We start from the raw sequence: 26,002 nt of genomic DNA, 5'->3' as shown, positions 1-26,002 counted from the left end.
AAGCTCCGAGCCGAATGGCTAATTAGAAATCCACAAGTGAGCCTTCTGTTTGTTTCCAGTGCAAATGTTCAATAATTGAGCTTGGCCGCTTTTACCTTGCACACGAGTGTGACTGAGCAGTCGTCTCCCACGTGAAGCGACAGGAACTCGCTGAAGTGGGGGCCTGTTGGAGAGCGATGGGACACAAAAACACAGATGAAACGTAATTATGTTTAACTACTTGAGGAACTTTATTGCCTCAACCGCAGAACAGCCGTATGAATAATTTAGCAGTAATTTCACATCATTGTGTGCAAACTTTTCTCTGATATTGAAAGTGTTTTTTATACATAAATGCTGGCCACGACGTTAGGCACATGTACATTCTGATGAAAGCCTTTATAAGAGCTGTAAAATATAAGAATTCTCCGTTTTTTTCTGTGGTGTAGAAAATGATGACAAAATAATAGTATCACCTTTTGTGTTGAATCCCATTAGCAAAATATGGATACTTCATACCACGTGTGGTGTTCTATGAATAGCTTTACATGGAACTACCGGTAATTAATTATGTGGAATTTGTGTCTACGTATGCTTGTGTAAGTCATCTATATGTATTAAATGAGTAACCTCCCTCCTGCAAAGAGATTGCTTCCATAGAATGTGCATAATGTTTGTTTCTTACCCTCCTTGACTCTGATGTACTCTCTTCTCTGGTATTCAGCTTCAGCCAGCGCAGCCTTGAAAGCTACACACACACACACACACACACGCACACAATAATTAAAATTAGCCAGCAGGAATTTCTATACATTCCTTTAATGTAAATACCTTTAGAGCAGTGTTTCTGAACCTTACAACCTTACATAAGAAAAATATCAAACGCACACACACACATGCACAAAAATAAATACATAAATAAATACAAAAAAATACAAAAAGTGTATCTACTCTTCATCAAATTGTCTGTGGTCACAAAATTAAGCTATTACCCTCCATCAACTAATGCAAGAGCCTCTAATTGATTCGACTGCATGTCAATGGTACAGATATATGAACTAAAATAGATTAACAAAAAATAGCTACATAGCTAGCTAGCTACATAGCTACATAGCTAGCTAGAGATAGATTGATAGTGTTAAAAGACTATCTTTGTCTTCTGCGTGTTCGTGTTGTTCGGGTAGAGAGATTGTTGATTCATTGAATACAGACTGGAGATCGGTGAACAGGTCCTTCGAAGGATTTATTTTACAGAATATTCTGGACACGAGCGGGTTTACAAAAGCACAGCTGCTCCTCGCTCAGTGTGTTATTTCAGAGGACTCACAGCATTCTTATACTATCTTGAAAAAGTATTACAACGCCTCCTTTGCCCCCAAGCCCCCCCAGCCACCAGCCCCCAGCCAAGACAGACTTTTACAGCATTCAATACACATTGACAGATGGCACTTTGATGTGGAAATATAGTAGGTTTTAGCCCTGATGTCACCTAGCATAAAATAAGATAAGACTTTCAAAGGAATCATTTTAACACATTTTCTTTAACCCAAGACAAATGGCCCATTGGTGTGGGAATAGAGGAAGCTCCCCCAAACATCATTTAAACACTCACCCAGCTCTACTGAGGAAATTAAAACAGTTATTACTAAATCTAAACAGTTATAACTAAATCAAAACAGAAGACTGTCAACATTAGATAGATAGATAGATAGATAGATAGATAGATAGATAGATAGATAGATAGATAGATAGATAGATAGATAGATAGATAGATAGATAGATAGATAGATAGATAGATAGATAGATAGATAGATAGATAGATATTATTTAAAAGACATTACAATGTCTCCGTAAAACAAAACAAAAAAAACAGTTTCACCTGAATCATCTAGCTAGCTTTCATACTACTTTAGCTAGCTATGTAACTGGCTAGCTAGCCAGCTGACTAGATAGCTAACTAGATAGCAAGATAGAGAGAGACATACATTTATTTTTCATTCATAAGTTTATTTCTATAAATTTGTTAAATAAATAAATAATAAATTTCTGGATGGATGGATAGATAGATAGATAGATAGATAGATAGATAGATAGATAGATAGATAGATAGATAGATAGATAGATAGATAGATAGATAGATAGATAGATAGATAGATAGATAGATAGATAGATAGATAGATAGATAGATATTATTTATAAGACATTACAATGTCTCCGTAAAACAAAACAAAAAAAGCAGTTTCACCTGAATCATCTAGCTAGCTTTCATACTACTTTAGCTAGCTATGTAACTGGCTAGCTAGCCAGCTGACTAGATAGCTAACTAGATAGCAAGATAGAGAGAGACATACATTTATTTTTCATTCATAAGTTTATTTCTATAAATTTTTTAAATAAATAAATAATAAATTTCTGGATGGATGGATGGATACTGATAGATATTATAACATTTTTAATACTTCATTTTATTTTATTAACCATTGTTACACATTATTAACATTTTAATTATTTATATTAACCTTGTCGAAATGTTTTGTGTCCTGTGCAGAGCAGATGGTGTTGATTTCAGTATTATCTGACCTTAAACTGGGACATACTATTTAGTCTAAAAAAGTTCCTTCTAGCGTTTTGTGCGAAAACACATTTGGTCCTTGAGAACAGAATCTGTTTTGAACACCCACACCTGACTCTGTTTTCGCCATCGCTCATGGAAAATACCCAGAGAGTATGTTTTGTCTACAAATGAAAGAGAGGAGGTCTTTTAACTATAAGAAACCATTGTACATGTGGAAGAACTACATTTGACGCTCTGAATCCCACCTGTTTAAGTGATGAATTAGAGGCTGTTATCTGTCCAGAGATCTCTGACTAATTAAAAAATCATTTTTGCAAAGGTGTATTTTTTACATTAAATCTATCTTCATTTTTGGAACACGCAAAGAGGACAAAATAATTTTATTCCTCTTTCAATACATAGATAGATAGATAGATAGATAGATAGATGGATGGATGGATGGATGGACGGACGGACGGACGGACGGACGGACGGACAGACAGATAGATAAGCGTAAGAAGCAAACATCAATAAAAACACAGATTATGGTTCATTCTTTTGCAGACATATACTTATGAGGTTTATCAAACTGCACTATATACATTAGCTTCTTATTGCGAGTTCACAGGCTCCTCTTACCATCGCCAATGAGCACCAGAGAGCTCTGTGCTTTGCCGCCTCCATCTGTAATCTGGCAGGTGTACGTCCCTTCATTTTCCTCAGTAAAGTGGTCCATGATCAACTCAATGACGCCTGTAGACGCGTCATGGCCCAGCTTGATGGACTGCAAAGAGAGAATTCTTTGTTCAGGGGGCGACTGAAAAAATAAAGCTGCTTTATGTCACTTGAAATAATTCAGTGCTCTTGCGAAATTGTTTTGTGATGTGCACACGGAGATCTTTTCTATTTTGCTTCCTCACAAAAGGCAGCTTACTGAATCATCCTCATAGTGCATTGCCCGGAGCCAACTTTGTTCATACTTTTGCTCCATCTTTTTCTCAACTATTTTTGTAAACTAAAACGGTGTCTTACATCAGCTCCAGACATTTCCTTGTCGTTAACAAAGAATTTGTAGGTGACGTTGGGGGAAATCTCTTCAGCCTGCAGCCAGAACCTCATTCTGCCTCTCTCCAAAATTTTATAGGCCAACTCTGACTTCAGTGGGATGACTAGGGAAAAAAAGGACAACATTTAAAAAGAGGTTAAAAAAAAAAGAAATCCTTTTATTCAAGCTTTGGCACTTGGGCCCGAGGACTGCGTCTCTCAGCATTCACAGGAGAGTCGGGGAAGGGAGTCAGATGAGGTGCAGCAGTGAATAGTGGTTAGGCAGGTGATGCAAAAGCAGGTAAAGGGTGTTAGCATCCAACAAAAGAATTGTTTCAGAACTAAGACATAAAAGTAGAGAAGGGTGGAGGACAAGTAAAAAGCAAAGGAAAGAGAAAGATTAAAAACATTGAAGGATTCAGCCAAAGGTACCTACTTGGGTGTCTGACATCATGACTTTGTGCCACAAGCTTTTTCATCTCTGAAACACACAAAAAAAAACATTATTTGTATTGTATTAAACTGCTCATGTATGTATTAGAAATTTTTTTTTTTTTTTAATTCTGTCAGACTTTGGTGATCATTCATACAGAAAGAGGTACAAAAAGTTATTAAAACCAAAATAATGCACGCTATCTTTGTTCGTTGCTTTGTGTGTGGATTGTTTATTCTTCAGTTATGCCCATTAATTTGTCATCTTTCCCCTGACTGGTCAACATTCTTGACTCTCTCTAGCTACTTGCTCTCTATCGGCATCATAAACTGACAAAAAAAAAAAGCCAAGTCAAGTGAACCTATGTTCCATTCAAGTTTGAGAGGTTTTCCTTGCCTCCAACACCAAATGTTTGCTCACATGGCGATCATCTACTTTTCTTATATACATAAATATTATCCGATAGGAATATGGTTCTTCACCGACTCAATGGGATCTTTTTTTCGTGACCGGTGTAAATCCTGGCGTAACGCTCGGCTACGCAGAGGAAGGTTAGACCTGATGTTGGTAATTTTGTAGTTGAGCGATCTGCAAGAGGGAGGACTGTTGTGGGAATGCTGATCAGTGATCAATCAAACCATTTCAATGCACCACGCTAGTAAATGACCAGCTGTCCACCCTGCGCCGATGCGAGACAAGGTCTCAGGATCCACCAGCATTGTGCAGATGTGCTGTCTACAAAATTTTACTTGACTTTACAATCATGGGGAAAGTGCAATGAAAACAATTTAACTCTTTTAGTGTACTAGATTATTATTTTTTGTCTGGGTTTGAGTACCTTAACTTCCTTCAGAACAATTTAAACCTTGAAGTCTTACGCTGCCATTGAAAATGTATAGTGGGTAGAAGCACTAATATAATTCATGCGTAAATCAAACAAACTGACAATAATGCAATAATACAAAAATAAAGCGCACCAGCAGGGTTGATGGCAAAGCTGGATGAAACGCCATCTGTGTTGGTGACAGAGACAGAGAAGGTCCCAAAGTCTTCTTTATCTGCGTTCTTAAAGATCAGCTGGGTTCTATGAAGCAAGACATTAGAGAGACACGGGCAGATCAAGATTGACAGATGAGTCACATTAAACATCTCAAAATGTGTGTGTGTGATCTTACTTGTTGCCTTCAGTCTTAATTTCAATTCCTTTGGAGAAATCTGTGATTTCTTCATAATCTTTCTTCCAGACGAACTGAGAGCCTGCATTCATTTGGCACGACTCGAATGTGAAAACAATGTCACCCGTCTTCTTATCCACACAGCAGGACACCTCCTGGGAGCCTTTATTACACACAAAGACAAACACAAACATCAGTGGGAAGAGTTTGACTTATCTGACAACAACACAAAAGTGCTCGTGTTTACATTTCGGTGAGTTTTTCTTTGAATGTTTTTTTCTGAAACGTAAGAAACCCTAAACAAAAAAGACTTAAGGGTGTTAAGACCTTACCCGGCACAGCCTTGGCAGTGACAGGGTCGGAGTTCACTGAGGCCATGCCTACACCTGAATCATTGACAGCACGCACCCTGAGGTCATAGGTGCAGTCCTCTTCCAAACCTGTCACCTAAGAGACCAAAAAGTGTTGCTGAAAGGTGACAGAAAACTGTTCTCGGGATGCCTTTTGTAGATTGAAACACAAACAAACATATTTTTTCATAATATGTACATAATTAGGCATTATTAGTGTCCTTAACAGCGCTCTGGAAGCTACTCAATAAGTGGTATTTAAAAAATAAAAAAAAATGCTGAACCCCCAACATGCAATAGCCAACTTTGTACACTAGATGTCAGTGTCACACAGGTAAATGTCACATCAAGATTGTATTAGGCGCCAGAAGGACATTTCATTACAAACATTAACATCCAATTACTTAATATCTTAAATGAAAAATATGCAAAATAGAATAATAATAATGTAGAAAAAAGTCTAATAAATAAATTATTGTTATTTCCTAAAGAAAAGCAACAACATTTACACATTACAAGATATCCTCACCTTAAGGAAGCATTCATCAGTGGCTGTTTCATTGGCTGTAGTCCATTCATTAGTGCCCTTTTTGGCATACTCCACATAATAACCAGTGACGGGTCCAGAACCGATGTAGACTGGCTTTTTCCATTCAAGCAACACAGAATCATCTCGAACCTCACAGAAACTCAGATCGTATGCAGGGCCTGTAACAGAGCACATCAAAATTAAAAAAAGAAAAGAAAAGAAAAAAATCATCATCATAGCCACTTCATTGCATCAACTAACCTGGCTCAGGCATAGTCCAGGCCTCACAGGTGTGGTCGGCTGAATGTTTGGATGCCGGTCCCAGGCCAATAAGATTGGCGGCGTACACTTGGAACTGGTAGACTGCGCCTTCTGTCAAACCCTCCACCTATCAGTAAACGCAGTGCCATTGTCACTATAGTCAAAGATGTTGTTATCCTATAAGATGGGAAAGCCACTCTCAATCCTCAAACGCAGAGAGGATACCCCCACAGTTGTTTAACTATGCGTGTAAATTAACAGTTTATTGGTATTAGTTAAGAATATTTTTGTTCAAACTCATACAGACATTACCTTGAAAAGTCTTTCAGAAATCGGTGGGATATTGATCTCCCGCCACATTTCTGTTCCACTGCGTCTCTTATCGACGTAATATTCCTTAATTGATGATCCTCCGGAGTGAAGGGGCTTCTTCCAGTTCAGGACCATTGAATGTCCGTCGCAGTTCACCAACTCAATCTTATAAGGAGCAGAAGGCGTGGCTGAAAAGAAAATTAAGACACAGAATAAAAAGAGAAGAAGTAACTGGTAATGCCAAAATGAGGAAATACTAACTGAGGGCAGCCTTGACTGATAGAGGCGCAGATTCCTGGGACTCATCACTGAGGCCGATTTCATTGATAGCCTGGACACGGAACACATAGGTTTCTCCTGTTGTGAGGCCGCTAACAACGAACCTGTAACAAGAGCATCATGTAGGTTTCTTGCTATTCAATAATATATATATATATATATATTTTTTTTAATTTAATTTAATTTTTATTTTTTTGACTCCTCTAGATGGCACTCTTGGTTTAAAAATACAGTGGAAATTTAATCAATTTTTATTGCACTTGTCAAACCAAGATCACCATCGATAGTAGGGCTGGGCGATATAAACGGTATACAGACGCTCCCCTACTTACGAACATTCGAGTTACGAACAACGGTACATACGAACATGTCTGCGCGCATGCGCGCATGTCAAAAAATGTTCGGAAAGAGATGCTATAAGTTCGATTTTTTATTGCGCACCTTTTTCCGAGTACTGTAGTGCTTCTTTCCGCCGCTAATACCGACGCTTGGCGCTGTGAGAGCTCACCCAGCATTGGAGGCTCAGCAACGTGTCGAGGAGGAGGAAGAAGAAGAAACGCCTGTCGCTCATAGATAAAGCCATCGCACTCTTCGAGCAGCAAGACCCAAATATTGAACGTTGCACAAAGGTTGCAAATCAATTGAATGATGCCATACAGTGCTACCGCATCATTTATGATGAAAAAAGAAGAAAACTGTGCAATCGTCGTTAGATCGCTTCTTTCGGCCAGTTTCTAGTAAATCCTCCAAGGAAGATACTCATCAACCCTCATCTTCTTCTCCGCGACCCTCAACTTCTTCCTACATTGAAGTTACGGAGGAGGAAGTAACTTTTGAAGCCCATTCCAGCGACGACGAAGAACCTCTCATGATATAAAATCCTCCTCTTCCTCCTCCTCCTCCTCCATCAAATCCTTAAGCATCGAGTACATCTTCCAAAAGTAAGTTAAACTTCATTTTATTTATCTTATTACATACATGTACATACTGTGTGTGTCTCTCTCTCTCTCTCTAGCATACGTAGTACAGTACTGTACGTATTCTCTTTAAACATAAATTATAATACAAAATATAGCACTGAAGCAACTTACGAACAAATTCACCTTACGAACGATTGCTCGGAACGTAACTCGTTCGTAAGTTGGGGAGCGTCTGTATTCAATATAAGGTATACATGCATGTTGATGATGTCATCTCATAGCGCATCTTGATGATGTCATTATATGGCGCATGTTGATGACCTCATCATATCTGCATCCTGGGCTTGCGCTCAGCGTAGTGGTTCATGAAACCTCATTTTCCATTTTCCATCACTATTTGCAACTGATTCAGTCTTTTTTGCGTTATATAAAACCTAGACTTGTGCTGTTTACAATGGCCACTTGTGCATGCCTTTGTCGTCTTCAAGTGAATACTTGCTCTGAGCCAGTTGTACTGTTTTCATTTAAATATCAGCAATATTTTTTGCATGCACTATTTTGCACCAGAGTGCTGACTTTTAATTTTGATTAGAGATTTGCACAATATATGCTGTTATCCAAAGTAAATGTATTCATTCATTGTTTTTTTTAACTCCATTTAGCTACAAAGGACTATGTAAACCAGTAAGCAAATTATTTATAAAAGAAAATAATAATAACACACTTAATTCTATATCGCGATTTATACCGTTACCGTAGTTACCGGAGTTAAAAAATATCGCAAGTGCTTAATGAAGCTTCATTTTCCCATCACTACTGTCAACGTACTTAGTGCTCTTGTGTGGTTTGTGATTGGCTGAGGTCCAATCTTTGGAGCCTTTCACACACTGGTCGATGTAGTAGCCAATCAGATTGTTGGGTTCCTTTGGAGGAGCCCACTGAATGAGGACAGATGTGTCGGTTTCCCGAGTCGCGATCACCTGGCCGGGAGCCGAAGGCACACCTGATGCCAAAGAATGAAGCAACAGCGTTAACGACGTCATCGTATCAATTACGATGGATACTGACTAAAAGACAAGACGGTTTAACATGAAAACAACTAAAGACCTTTCAGTTCTTGGGTTTCAATTGGTCGACATGGTTCTGATGGCTCGCTGGTTCCATACATGTTTGCAGAAATGACTCTGAATTGGTACTGTTTACCCTCTGACAGGTCGAAGACAGCATAGCGAGGGGAGCGAATCGGAACCTGAGTGTTAACACGTTGCCACGCGTCGCTGTTTGCGATGGTCTGCAGCGAAAGAGACAGCAATTGTTACTGTACTGGATCATTGTTTTCATCAAATTATTATTTTGGAGTATCTGACATTAGACAGCCAAAGTAGAAGTGGCCAAAGGTGAGATAAGTTGATTGTCAATGGAGACAAATGACCTTTTCGATGTAGTACCACATGGGAACCTTGCTGGACTTCGCCGGAGCTTTCCAGCTCAAAACAATGTAAGTCCTGTCAGTTTCTGACGCATAAATCCCAGATGCAGGACCCGGAGGTTTTCCTTCAGCTGTACACAAGTACACAAAAAATTCACTACCAATAGCACTACCAGAAATAGACAAAAATAAATACACACCTTCAACTTCCTCATGGTAAGAGACGACGTCCAGCTTTCCTCCGAGTTTTTTAGCTACAAAAAGGAAAAAACATTATTACTGGTGTTTCTTTATATACTTTTACCCATAAACAGATACTCTGACCATGTGACATTGATCTTAGTATTCCAGTGTCATCTCTCACTTTGTAGCCTCTCGAACTCAGTCGGGTCCAGCGCAACGATGGGGTCAGACATGCGGGAAGGTTTGCTGACTCCTTTGGCGTTGACAGTGCGGACTCTGAAGCAGTACGAGTGTCCTTCAAACAGGCCGGCGACTGGATATTTGCAGATCTTAATGGGCTGATCGTTACATTGAGTCCAGTTCTCGGTTCCAACCTCACTTCTGAAAAGGTGAGTGAAAAGAAACCTTGTGACACATGCTACCTGTTATTTATAATGAATTAATAAAGTACAATATGTGATGAAGACCTTTGTTATGGTATTGAACAGTAACTTTATTTTTATTTTTTTATTTTTTTTTTTAAATAAAAATAAATAAAGGAGAGCAATGATGATGACATGTCAAATCGGTAAAATTACCGAATGAACAATACTGAGCTCTCCAGAAAATAAATAAATTAAAAAAAAAAAATAGGAAAAAAAAAGAAAGAAAAAAAAAAGGTATTGAACAGTAACTCCTACTTGTCGACAAAGTATCCCAGGATTGGCCCCTCTGTGGTAGTATTGGGGGGCTTCCATGACACAATGACATAGTCTCTGTTGGCATCGTGGATTTTGATGTCCATTGGAGCACCGGGTGCACCAACGACTGGGGGGGGACCATCTACACAGCAAGTGAAAAAATTGGATTTTGTTAAGATTCTGGTCTCGTTTATCCCAAAGTGGTGTTAAATGTGTTAAATTTCCCAAATTGTTTCCACAAGGTTACAAGCATCAGTTTATCCTGAATGTCTGCAAAGACTAAGACTGATAGAAAAAAACTCATAATTTGACCATTCCTCACCCGCCACAGAGACAAATGCACTATGTTGTGCAGTGCCTCCTTTTGTAACCATCCGCAGCGTGTACAAGCCTTCATCTTCTTTGTAGAGGTTAGGAAGAGTCAAGGTACTGACTCCTCTGCCCGTTTCGATCTTCACCCATTTGGAATCGAACAAACGAGTGTCTGCAAATGAGGCGCACAGAAAGAAATGCAATTAACTCTTTCACTGCCACTGACGTTAAAAGACGTCAAGTAAAAACCTACGGAGGGCCGCCAATGACGTTAAAAGACGTCATCCAATTTTTTAAAAAAAACAATTTGAAACGGGTGCAGGCAAGCCTTCCGCAGCTGTGGTGAAAGTTTCAAGCAGGTCTATTGAGCCTAATGACTATTTTTGGCCCCTAGAGGGCAGCGATGACTCTCTTTTGACAAGATTGGGTGGGCGTCAGTAGAAGACGTGAGGCGGGGCTAGAGTGTTGAGGGGACAATGGCTTAAGAAGCCATAATGGCGGCCGCTTGCAAGCAGCTCACGGTCGAGCCATTTTTTTCAAAGACATCGACCAACGATAAAGAGCACATTGATGACGACGATGATCATCATCGATGATGATGATGGTGACTCCGAGGTTGACGGCGAAGTTGGAAGCGCTGACGCGCCGGCTATGACGACGTTATAAAGGTTCACGGGCTAGCGATGCTGACACCGGAAAACACGGAGCACAACGCTCAGGCGGACGTTCAATCGGACGACGAAAAGTGCCCCGAGTCCAATGCATATTCATCGGAGGAGTGTGTACAGTCTGCTACTTGCTATTTATTCCCCGGAAAAAAAGGCCGTCAAGAAAGTGTAACGTCTGCACGCGAAACGGACAAAGCGAAAGTGAAACTAATCTGTTGTGCGAATCCTGGTCCCTCTCCTTGCACGCAGGAGAGCGTTACAAAAAGAAAAACTGTATTTGAAACATCCACATAATTGTAAGTAGTACCACAGTTGCACACATTTGTAAATAGTTTGCGAAATTGTTTTGTCAAATTGTTACACTGTTGAATGGAAATGAACGTATTTTGCAAACTAAAAACACTTATTCATTGTTGGTGAAAGCGTTTTACAGAAGTAAAGCACTATTTAGGTGTTTGTGGCATCATTCATGGACAAAAAGAAGTGTAGAATTCACTAGAGTGCATGAAATAACATCGTTTCACAAAAAGCTCTTTTTCTCCGCTTTTTGTCTCAAAACAGAGAATTTCGGTGAAAGTAACCATTTTCTATTGTTGATTACTGAAGAACGGAATAAGGTAGAAATAAACTTTCTGATGAAAGATGAGAGTCCAATCTTTCATTTGGTAGTATGTGTGTTTCCATAGTCCAAACACAACATTTTCTGTGGACCTTGAAAGATCACTCTAAATGCTTAAATCGGCTGGCACTGGCGACATCCCGTTTCTGAAAACGTCTGGCAGTCAAAGAGTTAAGTACAGCGAAAGACAAAGTTAAATGAAACAACATGGAACAGAAAGCAATTACCATCTCTGTACCACTGAGCTTCAGGTTGCAGGTTGGCCAGGTTGGGTTCAAGGTCCATGGTGGCAGTCAGAGTCGCTGAATCTCCTTCAGAAGCAAACACCGGGCCAAACTTTTCCAGAAAAGTAATGTGGATTTTAGTGTAATGGATCTTTGGAATCATGGAAACTGAGGAAAAACAGTGGGTAAAAAACAAACAAAAACAAATGTAAAGTTCCAAGACAGCATGAACATTCAAGTATTATAAAACCGGGTTTCACTAACTTAAGCTCATCACCAAAATTAGAAATTATGTTCCTTCCTGTGACCCATAAAAAATAACATCCACTGGCATAACTTCCTATGAGTAAATTGTGACACATACAATTGTAAGGCATCCATCCATATGGACAAAAGTCTTCCTTCTTGTATCCTACAAGAGGACAAAACAGATATTTGCATAAGCGGAAGTTGGAAAGGTAACATTTGATTCTTCATGCACACAAATAAAAAGTAATGAGACTAAGAAAAACAAAAGACTATCATAAATACCTCAATTAGAAATCAATTTAAGTTTTCAGTGTGTGAGCGAGTCGGAACTTGACAAATGCAGTATTGGAGTGATAAAAATCAGGCAAGGCAAAATGCTGGTCTTATAAAATTAGTGGACTTACTCTTTACAATAATGGAGGCCTGACTTGTTGCTTGTCCGTGGATGTTACCAGCCACAACCGTGTACTGGGCTGTATCATCAGTTGAACATCTGCAAATAAATAAATAAATAAATAAATAAACAAAGCAAACAATAAAACCATGTGGCTTCTTTATTTTGGCGACTACATTCACAGATATCACACTAAAAGTGAACTTGAGCCATTTCGGGGCTCTGCATGTTCCCATGATGACAACGCTCAACGCCATTTTTCAATATTTTATTGTCAACCTGACAACATCCACTTCTTACTATACAGTCCATACGAAGCTGAATATTTTCCTACACGGGGTACCAAGGGGTGTTCGAAATACAGAGAAGGATCTGAACTGAAGGTGATTGGATCAGAGGAGAGCGAGACGACTGAAGGAATCTGAAGATATCATGTAACACTGAGGTCAGCACTTGAACAGCTGAGCTTCCTGAGGGGTGGGGGGGGGGGGCAAATACATTATCCTCCCTCGACCAAACTATGCGCCATGATGCTCCCAGCAGTCGACATTACGCAACTGCCTTAACCCTGGAGAACCCAAGAACACTTTTCTTCTTTGGAAAATTATGAATTATACATTAAATGCTATAAGTTCACTGAACACCAAAATATATGTTTTTTCAATTTTAACCCTTGTTTTTTTTAACTAGATCAGAGTTGCTAATTTATCAAAATATATATATATATAAAACATACTCCTAGGCATTCTGCAACATGATATGAAATAGATTAACCAAAAAAACACAATTTTACCATCTGATGGTTTGCTGAGAAGATGGTTTTGTTTGGATTGATTTCCAGCTCAACAAAACAGCATGTTGGCAGCCATCTTGTCACCACCACTCTGGCTCATGTAAGTGCAATATTCATCCACTAGATGGCCCCATGCAGGGGTCAGAAGTGGCACTCTGGACTTTTGAAGTTAAATTTGTAAAAAATAAATAAAAGGTCTTTGTTATTTTAGTAGCAGAATTTATAGGGGCAAAATTTGGTTCGCCAGGGTTTTAATGGACACCTGATTCCAGTAACTACGAGAACGTTTTGAGGAGTTCATATGGTTTCTCTACTTAAAAACTGCTACCAGTTTATCAAAGCAAGTGATGACATCATCCTTATTTGATGTACCTTGGAATCTCCAGAGAGTGGACTCCTCCTTTTGCTTCAACTAGATACTTTCCAGAGGACATGTCCAGGATCATACCATCTCTATACCTATGTCAAAAGAATAGTAGACCAGAGACCATGTCACTTTATCATGGTTTTAGATTAGGATGTTTTGTTTGTTAGTTTTTTTTACTCACCATTTCACAATAGGCAGAGGATAGCCTTCCACAGTACAAAAAAGTTTGATTGGAGTGTGTTCAAAGACGGTGTGGGACCTGAGTCTGACCATGAAAGACGGGCCCCTGGTTGTCGGCTCCTCTCGCACATACTTGCGTGGCATCTTTGTATTCAACTACATAGAAAATCAAGGATGCCCATGAATACGTAACACAACACTGTAGATGCTTTTTTTCCCCCCCACACACACTTCTCTTTATGTGGTACAGTTTTGAAATCAGTTTAAAAACAAGAAGTGTCAAAATTCTTACCACTTCCTGGATGTGGGCTCGGGTTTTATATTCATATCTGTCCACCATCTCCTCAGAGCTAAACAACAGACACAAAGTTAAATCACTTCATAATAGATGAACCATTTGCAATGATAGATGGCTGCTTTTAGTTGTCAATTCTAAAACATTGGACCGAACCAAATAGCCTACTAACTATGTGTGTATTTTTAGAAGTTAACATTGTAACATCTGTAGACCTTTCATATTAAAGTTCTTTCAAAGTGACCAAAAAAAAGTGCCAATTTCATCCCCTGGAATCAGTTTAGTAAATTAAAATAATGCAGCACTTCTTGAGCTGGGAGGAACAGTTGCCATTTTTACTTTGTAGTGGGATTCCAGCATTTTGCATATCAGTGATCAGAAAATACCATATTTAATCAAACCCTTGTCTTTTCTTCAACAAGTTCTTGTAACAAATGCTATTGTGCCCCACCTAAATATGCGGAGGAGTCATTTTTTTATGCTAATCGTGCTAATGACACCAATATAATCTTGATTTTACAGTGGTGTAGGTTTTTACAAACTTTGAACTTTTAAAACCCTACACAAAATAGGACATACGGAATGGAAAGCTCCACCTTGCAAAACAAAAAAAAAAAGAGGAAAAAGGAAAAATCTCCCTTTGTTAGCAATATAGCCATGGTAGACTAGCTTGCCACAAACCTCTCAACAAGCTGAGAAATAAAACATGTTTTTTTCTGCAGGGAGTTTCTAGACAAAGTTGTTTAAAATAACAAAAATCAGATGTGACAGATGCGAGTGAATGCAACTCTCCTGATTACGTGCTTGCTTTAAAAATATGATACCAAAAAAAAAAAAAAAAAGACGATACACAGCTGAACCCCAGAGAGTGTTTTCAACAGAACCAAAAGTATGAAGGCGTGTTTGTCATGCAAGGTGTCGTCTAGACTGATTTTATGCCCTTCGGCGAAAATCCAATGCTTCTCAAATGTAGAAGAGACAATCCGCTCGTCTGTGGAATTCAGACGAAAGCAAGCAACGCTATTCAAATATGATGTGTTGTCGGGTGGGTGGGTGATGCATACTGACAGAGGAACCAAATTCAAAATCAGAATTTTAGTGAATGGCAGGTTGGTAATATATATTTTAGGGATGGTGTGTGGAGCAAGGTCCAAGAAGGGACCCATTCAATTTAGGTGCAGATTCCGATACAGGTGTAGATCCAAGATAAAAAAAATGTATCTCTTCTCTTCTTTATACTATCTTAAGTTAATATTCAGTAAATAATTGCTATTCAATATAATAGGCTACCCAGGTATCAAAGATCTTGCTGTTGTTCTTGTTTGGCAATGAAAGTAGGTTTATGAGTCGTTCAAGCATACGTAAAGCTTTAATTAACAGCAAAATAACTGAATGTTTGACACCCAATGGAGATGTCATTAAGTTGTAGTTTTATTTTCCCCATGAATCCTTCAGGACAGATAATACATATCATATTCATATTAGTTTGAATTATATGCAATACATTAAAAAAAGAAAAATGTGAAGTGTGAGCATGCCACCGCAACGCAAAAAAAATTGTCAGCTTTATGAGGCATAATAGCAAAAGTTTTCAAAAAAAGAGACAAGAAATGTGAGGAGGAAGGTTAAAAAAAATAAAAAAATTGTTAATAGTCAATAATGAAGTGAATCACAGCAAATAACAAACACAAGGCACTAAACAGAATTCAAGGCACAACAGTGATGTGGCAGAAAATGTCACTTGTATTCTTTCTGTGAAAAGACGTAGCTGAGTGTGGGCAGCCATGAGTTAGCGTGTGGGAATCAAACGGCTCAAAGCAGCACTTGATCTCTTTTTCCTCTTAATACAAGCTGTCAGAATGGACACAAGCGTTTCCTCCAAAGCCCTGACTTCTCCGCCTGGTGTTTAGACTGCTGTCCAAACAGGAGGCGGATCTTGAGAGGACTTGTGTTACTTGTCACACGCAATCACATTAATATTAAATATAAGCTTGACGTAACCATGGGACGCATGTTAAAGTGAATTTGTTTGGACTTCAAGTGTGACTATTTAAAGATGTCAGAAACTGTGAATATTGTAGTATGGCTGCATTTTCAAGCAAAGCTTACAATGGTTAAAGCATTACTGTTAATAAGAACGCTATCAGCATCATTAGCATCATGAAAACAGTGCTTTAGTTGGGATTAGCATTAGCATAGTAGCTATCCCGTACCTGCTGTATTCTTTAAGCACATACTGGCTCTGTTTATGGTGGTATTCGTGGTTGTAACTCCCTTGCTTGATCAGCCCCCACATGGTGACACCACGGATACGGACCTGTTGGATCCACAACACGCACTTGTACTGTATACAACATGTGACTCATTACCTGAAATAATACACAGCACCGAGATAATAACACACACGGACAACCACAGGTGATTGTGTAAGGGGCTAATTTAGATTTTTTTTTTTTTATCATAGGTGACAAAAGTTATCTAAAAATATGGCTGAGAAGTACGAGGTGGCAAAAAATGCACAATATACACATACAGGCAACATTAGGTTTGGTCCACTCATGTACAACTGTAGAACATCATTCTGAGAAGTAATACTAATACTTTACCCTTTAATGCTGTGAACAAAATACTGGAGAGTCTTCTCCAGTATGACGTACTGGTTATTATTAGATTGTGCAAGTGTACCTCAAGAAATGTCCAGTATTGTGTTAGCGCCATCTACAAAATGGAACTTGGATGGACACATGGCCACACGCATTCACACAGATGGAAACATGACATTCTCATTCATTGGCTGCCTTACAATGACAAGGTGACACCGTAAAGGTTTAAAGAGACACATGCTCACACAAATAAACAAAGACAAGGTTATAGTTTTCTAATTAGGGTTCAGTTTGGGAAATTAACAGTATACTGTTTGCAAAAAATTAGTGATGGGCAAATGAAGTTTCATGAATCATGCGATATTTTTTTGACTCCTCTAGATGGCACTCTTGGTTTAAAAATGCAGTGGAAATTTAATAAATTTCTATTGCTCTTGCCTTTTTCTTAAAACCTGGAGGAGTCGAAAAATACCACAAGTGCTTCATGAAGCTTCATTAAGTTTCATTTTCCCATCACTATACAAAATAAAGCTATTACAAAGTGCTATTACACTCACTTATCATTTATGGACTTTAAATGTTAACATTTTTCCAATAACGAATAATTTCATCACTGAGGGTTATGTATAATTTGCATTAATCCCATGATGGGATTCACATGTGTATCTTGCGTCATACATACACAGTGACAATACAACATACAGCATTTAACTTATGTAAGCCACATATTACGCTGACACTTGAACTGATTCTGCCTCTCCAACTTCTTCAAAGCTATTAAGGACATCCTATATCCACATCTATTCCACATTGCTTAGTCATGTTTAACTAACCCAAACCTGTCAATCAAAAATGCAGGTCATAACCTTTCACCTCAAAAATCCGAGACTTACTGTTCCCTGAAAATGATGTCAATACATTTCACAACTTATTATTATTATTATTATTATTATTTATACCTCATTTATTCGCTTACGCAACCAGCAGTAACATGAAAAGTAATATTACTGTAGGTGCATTCAAGTTGAAGTCAACTGAAAAGTAAGCTGCCCAAGTCAGTGCGTCATCTCTGGCCAACAGTGCAAACTGTCCAACGGCGCCTAAGCCTCTCACCCTGTAACAGTAAACCTTGGCAATGCTCAGCTAAAATTGTACAAACATGTAACATTCCTACACTGGATAAAACAACATGCATGCAATGTTTAAGACGCTTTAACAAAGCCCCATTAGGATCAAATGGTATTACATTATCTTTCGGAGCTGAAACAAGCATTTTTACAACAATCGCAAAAGGCCCAAAAGACTCCAGGATGTTGCTATGGTGAACACGCAAACAGCTGTCCACATTATCTGTAGCTCTTGTTTTATCGGACAGCAAACACTGATTTAGACAAAGCGCAATTTAGATACATCACTTTTATTCTGTAATATCTCAACATAAAATTGCACAACACCTTGTGCTGTCATGTGGTCCCAGCTAATATACCCGCCTGTTCCCACCTGCGCCCATTCAATTTGGAACACAAGTATATTAAAATTCCAAACACGGGAAAGACAAAAAAAAAAAAGGATTATAATATTTTGACAAAGCTTTGCTCACCCCTTGAGATTTCCTTTGCAGCGACTTCGGTTGTCAGCCTAAATCCACGGGGGAGCCTAAACCCAGTACCGGGCCAAGTAAACCTCCAGCGTCTCCAACGGACCCCCACCCGCCTCTCCCTGAGGCCTTAAAAGGAGAGAGAGATGCCTATATATAACCAGGATCCTTCAAGACTCAAAGCTAATATAACCAGTCGTCTATTTGATTAGCACAGTTTGTTAGCATTTGTGGCATGTGAGTTGAAATAGCAAATGAAAGCTGGTTGGCACATCAAGAATCAGAGAAACGTTTTAAGGGCTATCCAATGCAATTGTATTTAAATAAAACATGCTCCAAACTACATTGTGGATTGAATTTGTTTAATGACACGGAAAATGTATGGCATTAAGCTTCTTTATCACTTATGCAGTTGTTCTCATACATTTTGAACTAGGCTATGTAAACTTATAAGCACAACTTTAAATGTACGGACAGTACGGTCATTTTATATTATCACATTCATCCAACAAATTGATGGATAACTAGTTTTGAAGTTAGAAGCCAGTAAATAATTGATTGTTCAACTATTATTTTTTTTTAAAATGGTTGTGATATATCATATCTGTGTTGTAAAAAGTGAAGATAATTTGCAAGAAACATTAAGTCGATTTAACTTAGTGGGCCACATAAAATCACGTCACGGGCCAGATCTGGCCCCCGGGGCTTGAGTTTGACACATGTTCTTGAACTAAGTCAACAAAATGGCATTTTCAGACATAAAAATTTGGACAATTAACAATCTGATGATAATATATCTTATTATATCTAATTATTAAATGATTGCATTCATTTCATATCAATTGATTATTATTTCATTACAATAACTTATAAAGATCATCAGTCTAGACTCTAGAGCTTCGTCCAGGTAGACATTTATGTTGCTAAGATATTTTTTAAATTCTAAAATTGTGCATTTTTCTTGCAATGTTCTAGATTTGTTTCTGTTTAATCTTGCCCTGTTGCTTATTCCTCCTGGAATTCTGAAACATTAAATTCTGACATGGCACTGTATTGTTGCATAATTGCTTTAAACAATTTTGGAAAACAAAAACAAAAGCACAACAAATTCTACAAAAAAAAAAAAGAATCCCGTTGCCATTGCAGCTTCCCATGACCTGACTGAGAAAATACTCAGACATAATGTGATAATGAGTTAAAAATGACTTGAGCAATTGTTTCTTTCTAATCACATTTTGAGAAGTACTGATATGTGTTTAGACACTGTGTTGCATGCTGAACTTTAGCCAGTGCTTATTTATAAAACAAGCGTCAGTTACAGCTTGGCTTGGCCTATACTGTAATCCTGACATGTTGGATAACCTGTGAAAAAGACTTCACACGAGACAAGAATCACTCATCACTCATTCCCAATGTTGCAGATTTTATTTTTATTTTTTTTAAATCTGGCGATACCGGTAAAACATCTTCAAGAGTTGGAAAGTTAAACGCTTGCTACAAATAGTCATCATCTGAAATGAGCCAAAAAGAGCCCCCCTGTTGGCCAGAGGCTCAAACTGTGACAACAAAGCCCAGTTCTATTTTTAGCATATATTTTGGTGGCAGAGTGCGACAAGTTGGTAAATCAAAGCTCTGTGGTAGCTAAGTGGTGGTAATTTTTTTCCCCAGTCCCTAGTGACGTATCGTAGCTCAGTGAATGATTCTCTCCTTCTGCTCTCCTGACAAGCTTAATTTTGTGCATTAGATCATAATGAGTCATTAATTTAATAAGAGCCCCGTGGCAATTCATACATTTAATCAAGCCTGTCTGATGAACATGGATTTGTGAAGCAGTCATTGTACAAATGCGACTCATAAAATATATTCAGTTGATTGTTAATTAAATTCATGTTTATGAGGCTGTATATTTAATAACAAGGTTGTTATATTTTGGCAGTGTAGGTCCTGCATCAAACTTAGATAAGAATGTTTCTAAATATTTATATTTTTTGGGACAACATAATTATGGTGGCTAGCATGTCTGCCTTACACTTTGGCATTTCCGGGCTCAAATCTCAGCTCCGGCCTCCCTGTGTGGTCCCTGTGTGCATGTTCTCCTCATGCACTTTCTAAAAACATGCATATCAGGTTAATTGAAGTTTCTAAATTATTCATAGGTGCGGTTGTTTGTCTACTGTGTACCTCACCTCTTGCCTTCACCCAAATGAGGACAAGCAGGATACACTATCTGACTCCCAATCACTGTGCAAAGGCACATTATTAAGTCATGTTACTAATTTACTACAAATGATCTATCCTCATCTATCTAAGACAGCCCCATATAGTGACAGACAGACCAATTCATTCCTCGATGGCAGACACCGTAAACCTGCCTGACTTGTGTGACAATGCTCTAGTCTAAATGACTTGTATTTGGAACTGGGAAGCTATGTTGACAGCATATACAGTAGAATAAAACAAAAATGTTCATTTTACTCACCTATAATAAAAATTAAAAAAAAATATGAGAACCTGATTTTTTTTATTGATCTATTTGTGTAGGCTACAGTAGGACTTGTGACTGTGAGATTTTTCTAATACATATGGGCTCAATAAAGGAAAAATACTGCTAAGAACGGATTGCGAGGGACAAAACAGCTGTAATCCTCTACAATTGCACCACTGCGAATTCCATAAATGTTCTTTGCTGCTCATCCTCATTAGGGTCGATACACTCGCCAGTACAAATGGAGCCTATTCGTACTTGTACTGCCCAAAAATATAACCATGTATTTTCTACATACAAAACGCATCAGTATCGTTTTTGTAAATGCATTTTTTCATACAGTGCTTATTATAGACGTAATTAGAGTACGTGTAGCTAATAATAACATCTTGTCACGTGTCTGTGTGCATTCAAAGGCAGTGAAACGCAGGCGAGCAATAAATGGATTGACAAATTTACCACGTGACTAAGCATGTGGTCGACGGCACTCGTGATTGGCTGAACGGGCAAGGCAAGAGGCGGAAGTACATGCAGGACGTAAACAACCACAGACGCTATCAACATTTCACCGAGCCGTTTTCGTCACGAACATGAGCTGACAAAAGTCAACAGCCCTCACGAAGCAATTTTGCAATATAGGACGAAGTAAGTTGCTTTTACTTGACGCTTGTTCAACGCGAAACGCGGTGAGTCCCGAGGCGTTTGAATTGTATGTGTTCTACGTTTCGTTGATTTTTGAACCTTTGCCTCACTTACATGCCCAGTAGTAAACTTAATATTTAAAGACAACGGAATCTCCGTCGAGTCTGGGCATATCATTTTATTTTAGTCAACATTTTATTCAGTTCACCGTTTCAACCTTTTGACATAAAATACTCACATTTTCTTTACTTCTTGTGTGCAGTATAAGAAGATAGAATATAGTCCATTGCACGAGAAAGGAGGGGGCACACTTGAAACCGTCATAATCGATAAGCATTTTGATATGTTTTCAAGCATATTAATTCAACTAAAATAATGATTGGTTAATCGAAGAAAAGTTTATTAATCAGTTTTAATGGGGGGGGGGGGCAAGGCAGTTGCGTGAGTTTATCTAATGAATCCACCTCAATTTTAATTGTATTTATGTATTCTTTTATTGGTGTTGATGTAATAAAAACGTATTAATTCACAGTCTTTCTTGTTTTGTAGATTCAATATGAGTCTCAGGTATCCTCTTCTGCTCTGTCTGGCAGCAGTCTCTGCCTTTGCTATGTCGCCTCCGTAAGTACAGGAAACCCCAGTCATTCACCGTATTTTTGTGTTTATATTTAATAAGTTGATTAAGAATTATTTCTGGAGTGTACTTTTTCTTTTCAGACACATGTGGACCAAACTCATCCTCACCCACCACTGGCCTAACACTTTCTGTACTGTGAGTTTCCTTAGAAATGATGTTTAGTCACTTGACTCTTTGGATGCAAAGCCATTAATCATTTATCTCCTTCCTCTCTGCTGTGCAAATTGTATATTTGACCTATTTCAGATTTGTTTTGTCACTGACTCATTTAAACTGGCGAGGTCATGTGACGTTTGTCATGAGGCCGTGTGCTTTTGAGTGTGACAACATGCACCGATGGTGCCGATGTGTGCTGTTTTTCTTTCCCTCATGATGTAAATGTATCTTTAACTGTGAGCCTTAATGTATGTTTTGAAACCAGATGTTTGTGATACATTTCAGACGGAGTCCTGTCATCATCCTAACATTAGCTACTGGACACTACATGGACTCTGGTAAGCGTGTGTGTGTGTGTGAGAGAGAGATACTTGAAGACAGAAGGGGATTCTGTTTAAGGGAGATACCAAATGGAAACTCATGGGTTGCCTTTTATCTATTTAGTCCTCAAATCTTAATATGATAAAAGCAGTCATAAGGTTTTTCTTTTTTTAGTTCCTTGTATTTAACCCCTAGGCGTTATCGTGACCATTTTTTGGCTTTTTTGTTGATTCTGACCAAGCCATTTCAAAATAAAATACTGCCCACGGGTTTAATGTATTGCTTCACTTTCACTATAAAAATATAAAGGGATCTAATATACATGATTTAAAAAAATATATTTTGTCCTTTTTTCAGGCCTGATAAAGGAATCACTTGTAACGCGTCATGGCATTTCAACTCATCTGAAATAGAGGTAGTTTGTTGTCCTTTCTAAGTGTTAAAAAAAATAATAACTAATATTCAAATTTATTTTATTTTCAGGACTTGCTCCCAGAAATGGAGAAGTATTGGCCTGATTTACTGAAACCTGCATCATCATCCTTTTGGTAAGGAGAAACGTTTTGTGCAAGGAGGCCGTCCATCACCTGATTAGTTTTATTTCCCAAAAGTAAATGCTCAACTCTATTGCAACAGGAAGTACGAATGGTACAAACATGGTACATGCGCTGCCAAGGCGCCTGCGCTAAACAGTCAACATAAATATTTCAGCAAGGCATTGGAACTGTACCATAAAGTGGACTTGGATAGGTAATAAAAACTCACACGACACTAGAACAAGTTTATAGTTCACCATTTACAGCTTGACAACTTCCGCAGTATATTATTTTTCTCAAACTATGTCCTTGTTATTGTAGCGTCCTGAAGAAATTTGACATCATCCCATCTGAAAACAATTACAAAGTAAGTATTTGTTGTGTTCACGGTATACCGGAATGGAATGTATAAGCGAGAGGGAAGTGTAGACCAGTAATTCCCTGCAAATGATCCAGTTTTACATAATTGGTCTTAAACTGTTTTATTTATTACATGTAACATACTTTATTCATCTATCATGCCACTGGCATACAGTATGGTACAGTAGAACAATTAAATGCTGTTCCACTAGATGGCAGAAGCATCAATTAACCTGTTTGTGTCCGCTTGTTGTCATTCATACAAAAGATGAATAGCTAAACAGCCCCACAATCCCGCAGACAAGATAGTCATTATTTTAGTAAATATACTTTTTTTGTGTTGTTTTTGCCCAGTGATGTGGCATGAGATTTTTTTTAAATTATTTTTTAATATAAAATATGTACATTGGCTCAATAAAGTCTGGATTTGTATTCTTATCTTCAATGATATGATGATTAAGAGTGTGGTAGACAGAAGGTCATAATCTTGGATTGTTCCACTTTTGTGTCTTTTTTTGTAGTTTTCCCAAATCGAAGAAGTCATAGAAAACTTCTATGGCGTCAAACCTAAGATACAATGTGTCCATTCGTCTAAGGTACGAGCGTCGAATAGCAATTATTGAACGTTGGAATCGGCACAAATTGAATTCAGAGTGAGCTCCCGAGTTGAACTCAATATGTGATGTGCTTTCTAGAATACCGATGCGCAGCTTTTGGGTCAAATGGAGATTTGTTTCAGCCCCGACTTCTCCCTCTTGGATTGTGAGAAAGAGATGATCTCCAAACGAGGTTCCGCGTTCAGTGTCTGCGACCCTGACGTACCAGTTTACTATCCACCTCTTTGAAATACTAACACAACAGGCACACTAGAGTCAGTGTTTACAAATGTACTCATTCTCTGTATCTGCTTCTTTTTTTTAACCAATTAATTGCCATTGACGGTTATAAACGTCCAAAAATCATTTTTACTATTTTTTTTCTCTCTTTTCTATAGTTTTTTTTTTAAACTATTTCTATGAGTTTAACATATTTTTTCTACTTTTGTTAACAAGGTTATGAAAACCTATAATTTTTTGATTGCACATTTAGAACAGATATAAAATTTGTGATTATTTGACAACTATTGAAATCATGCGATTAATTATGATTACAAATTTTAATCGCCTGATGCCCCTAATTTTTAATAATCATCTTGTCAGGAGAATTTTTTTTAAAATTGTAATTAATTGCATGACTTCACTAGTTAACTCACGATTAACCACAATTTTTTAGATCTGTTCTAAATGTACAATAAAATTAGTTTTCTAGGTTTTCATACTCTTAATAAAAGTGGGGAAAAAAATGTTAAATTAATAGAAATAGTTCAAATGAATTTTTGACGTTTATAGCCGTCAATGGCAGTGAGTGAGTTAACAAGTAGCAATGCAAAAGAGCTTGCTCCAATGTAATATTGCACTGTACTTTAATAGTTGTAGTCCCTGACAAAAGAGTTTCCATTTTTTTGTCAGCTCGCTACTCTTTATAGTTTCAACCTATTTACTAATGAACTTGATCAATTATCTAAATGTTTTCAAATAGTGTCATAGACATACAGTAGTTGTTGTTTTTATGTTTACCGTACTTGTTTTATTTAACACATCGCACATCTTGATTTACTTCATTTCAGCATGTCGAGGGAGCAGAGTCCAAAGGAATTTTGTTATGGTTGCTATATGGTGCTGTTTTTTTTTTAAAATTATTATTGTAAATTCACAGCGTGAGGTAATAATAGGAATATGTTCATTATTAAATGTCAATAATAAAAAAAGTTTGATTCATTGTGTATGTTTTTTTGTCATAAGTAACTGTAAAAATAAATGCATTCATTTCCATGAATCTAGCCACTTTATTATGAAAAACTCCATTACCAAGTAATGCTGTTTTCTTTTGCAATGTCCAAGAGATATTCACTTAATGTGCTCAGTGTTACGTCACCCTGTAATTATGATTGATTAGCATTTTGAATATGAAATCGTCTTTTCAATGGCAAACTTGCGACAAGCGAGTGCAGTATTGCGCTGATGCAGTTTTTTCAGCCTGTCTTATTGCATGTATCTTCTCCATCTGTATGGATATTAATATTGTGATCCCCTTATAGAGCTTTAATCCTATCTAAACAAAGACACCATGTCCATAATCCTGAAACCATACGACACAGCAGGCTGCATTTGATGATGTTGATTAGCTGCCATTCTACAATCCGTGACCCTCTGGCCTAAGTTTTTACAGGTGAGCTACTGCTGCCCTGTTTTGTGGTAATGGCGAATTAAAATGGTGGATTTAGCTTTGGCCACTTGACCCAGGTAGAGTGCAGCATGCCTTCACTACATAACCTCCCACCCCAGGTTATGTAACACTGCAGCTATGCGAAGCTGCTGATGTGACAGATCCGTGCAC

General features: G+C 38.0%; 2 protein-coding genes across 3 annotated transcripts in view; one reads left to right on the top strand and one right to left on the bottom strand.

Annotated features, from left to right (window-relative positions):
* myom2b (myomesin 2b) overlaps positions 1-18,537 on the bottom strand; it is a 30,000-nt gene extending 11,463 nt beyond the window's left edge. Inside the window, exons 1-27 of the mRNA XM_077563575.1 lie at positions 18,433-18,537; positions 16,443-16,546; positions 14,227-14,284; positions 13,936-14,090; positions 13,760-13,846; positions 12,605-12,693; positions 12,316-12,363; positions 11,955-12,119; positions 10,451-10,612; positions 10,129-10,270; positions 9,630-9,829; positions 9,466-9,519; positions 9,269-9,396; positions 8,944-9,127; positions 8,665-8,839; positions 6,899-7,020; positions 6,638-6,825; positions 6,326-6,452; positions 6,065-6,243; positions 5,518-5,632; positions 5,186-5,348; positions 4,988-5,094; positions 4,014-4,058; positions 3,566-3,702; positions 3,173-3,317; positions 665-727; positions 96-163 (exon numbers count right to left, since the gene is read on the bottom strand). Of these exons, the coding sequence (XP_077419701.1) occupies positions 96-163; positions 665-727; positions 3,173-3,317; positions 3,566-3,702; positions 4,014-4,058; positions 4,988-5,094; positions 5,186-5,348; positions 5,518-5,632; positions 6,065-6,243; positions 6,326-6,452; positions 6,638-6,825; positions 6,899-7,020; positions 8,665-8,839; positions 8,944-9,127; positions 9,269-9,396; positions 9,466-9,519; positions 9,630-9,829; positions 10,129-10,270; positions 10,451-10,612; positions 11,955-12,119; positions 12,316-12,363; positions 12,605-12,693; positions 13,760-13,846; positions 13,936-14,090; positions 14,227-14,284; positions 16,443-16,525 (3,189 nt within the window). The 5' untranslated portion in view covers positions 16,526-16,546; positions 18,433-18,537. The remainder of the gene's footprint in view (positions 1-95; positions 164-664; positions 728-3,172; positions 3,318-3,565; positions 3,703-4,013; positions 4,059-4,987; positions 5,095-5,185; positions 5,349-5,517; positions 5,633-6,064; positions 6,244-6,325; positions 6,453-6,637; positions 6,826-6,898; positions 7,021-8,664; positions 8,840-8,943; positions 9,128-9,268; positions 9,397-9,465; positions 9,520-9,629; positions 9,830-10,128; positions 10,271-10,450; positions 10,613-11,954; positions 12,120-12,315; positions 12,364-12,604; positions 12,694-13,759; positions 13,847-13,935; positions 14,091-14,226; positions 14,285-16,442; positions 16,547-18,432) is intronic.
* Positions 18,538-21,406: 2,869 nt separating this feature from the next.
* On the top strand, positions 21,407-25,388 carry rnaset2 (ribonuclease T2). 2 transcript variants are annotated; one of them, XM_077564876.1, is made up of 10 exons: positions 21,407-21,559; positions 22,106-22,177; positions 22,274-22,328; positions 22,635-22,687; positions 23,028-23,085; positions 23,154-23,218; positions 23,307-23,420; positions 23,528-23,573; positions 24,088-24,162; positions 24,262-25,388. In XM_077564876.1, exons 2-10 carry the CDS (start codon positions 22,113-22,115, stop codon positions 24,409-24,411), a joined length of 681 nt encoding a protein of 226 aa, XP_077421002.1. In that variant the 5' UTR covers positions 21,407-21,559; positions 22,106-22,112; the 3' UTR covers positions 24,412-25,388. The 2 variants fall into 2 exon arrangements, with proteins under 2 accessions (XP_077421002.1, XP_077421003.1); XM_077564877.1 differs by having other exon boundaries at positions 21,446-21,600.
* Positions 25,389-26,002: the final 614 nt, after the last annotated feature.

Source organism: Vanacampus margaritifer, chromosome 4 (genome assembly GCF_051991255.1).
Source record: "Vanacampus margaritifer isolate UIUO_Vmar chromosome 4, RoL_Vmar_1.0, whole genome shotgun sequence".
In the NCBI taxonomy this organism is placed as follows: Eukaryota; Metazoa; Chordata; class Actinopteri; order Syngnathiformes; family Syngnathidae; genus Vanacampus; species Vanacampus margaritifer.
This window is presented reverse-complemented; position numbering and strand designations above follow the sequence as displayed.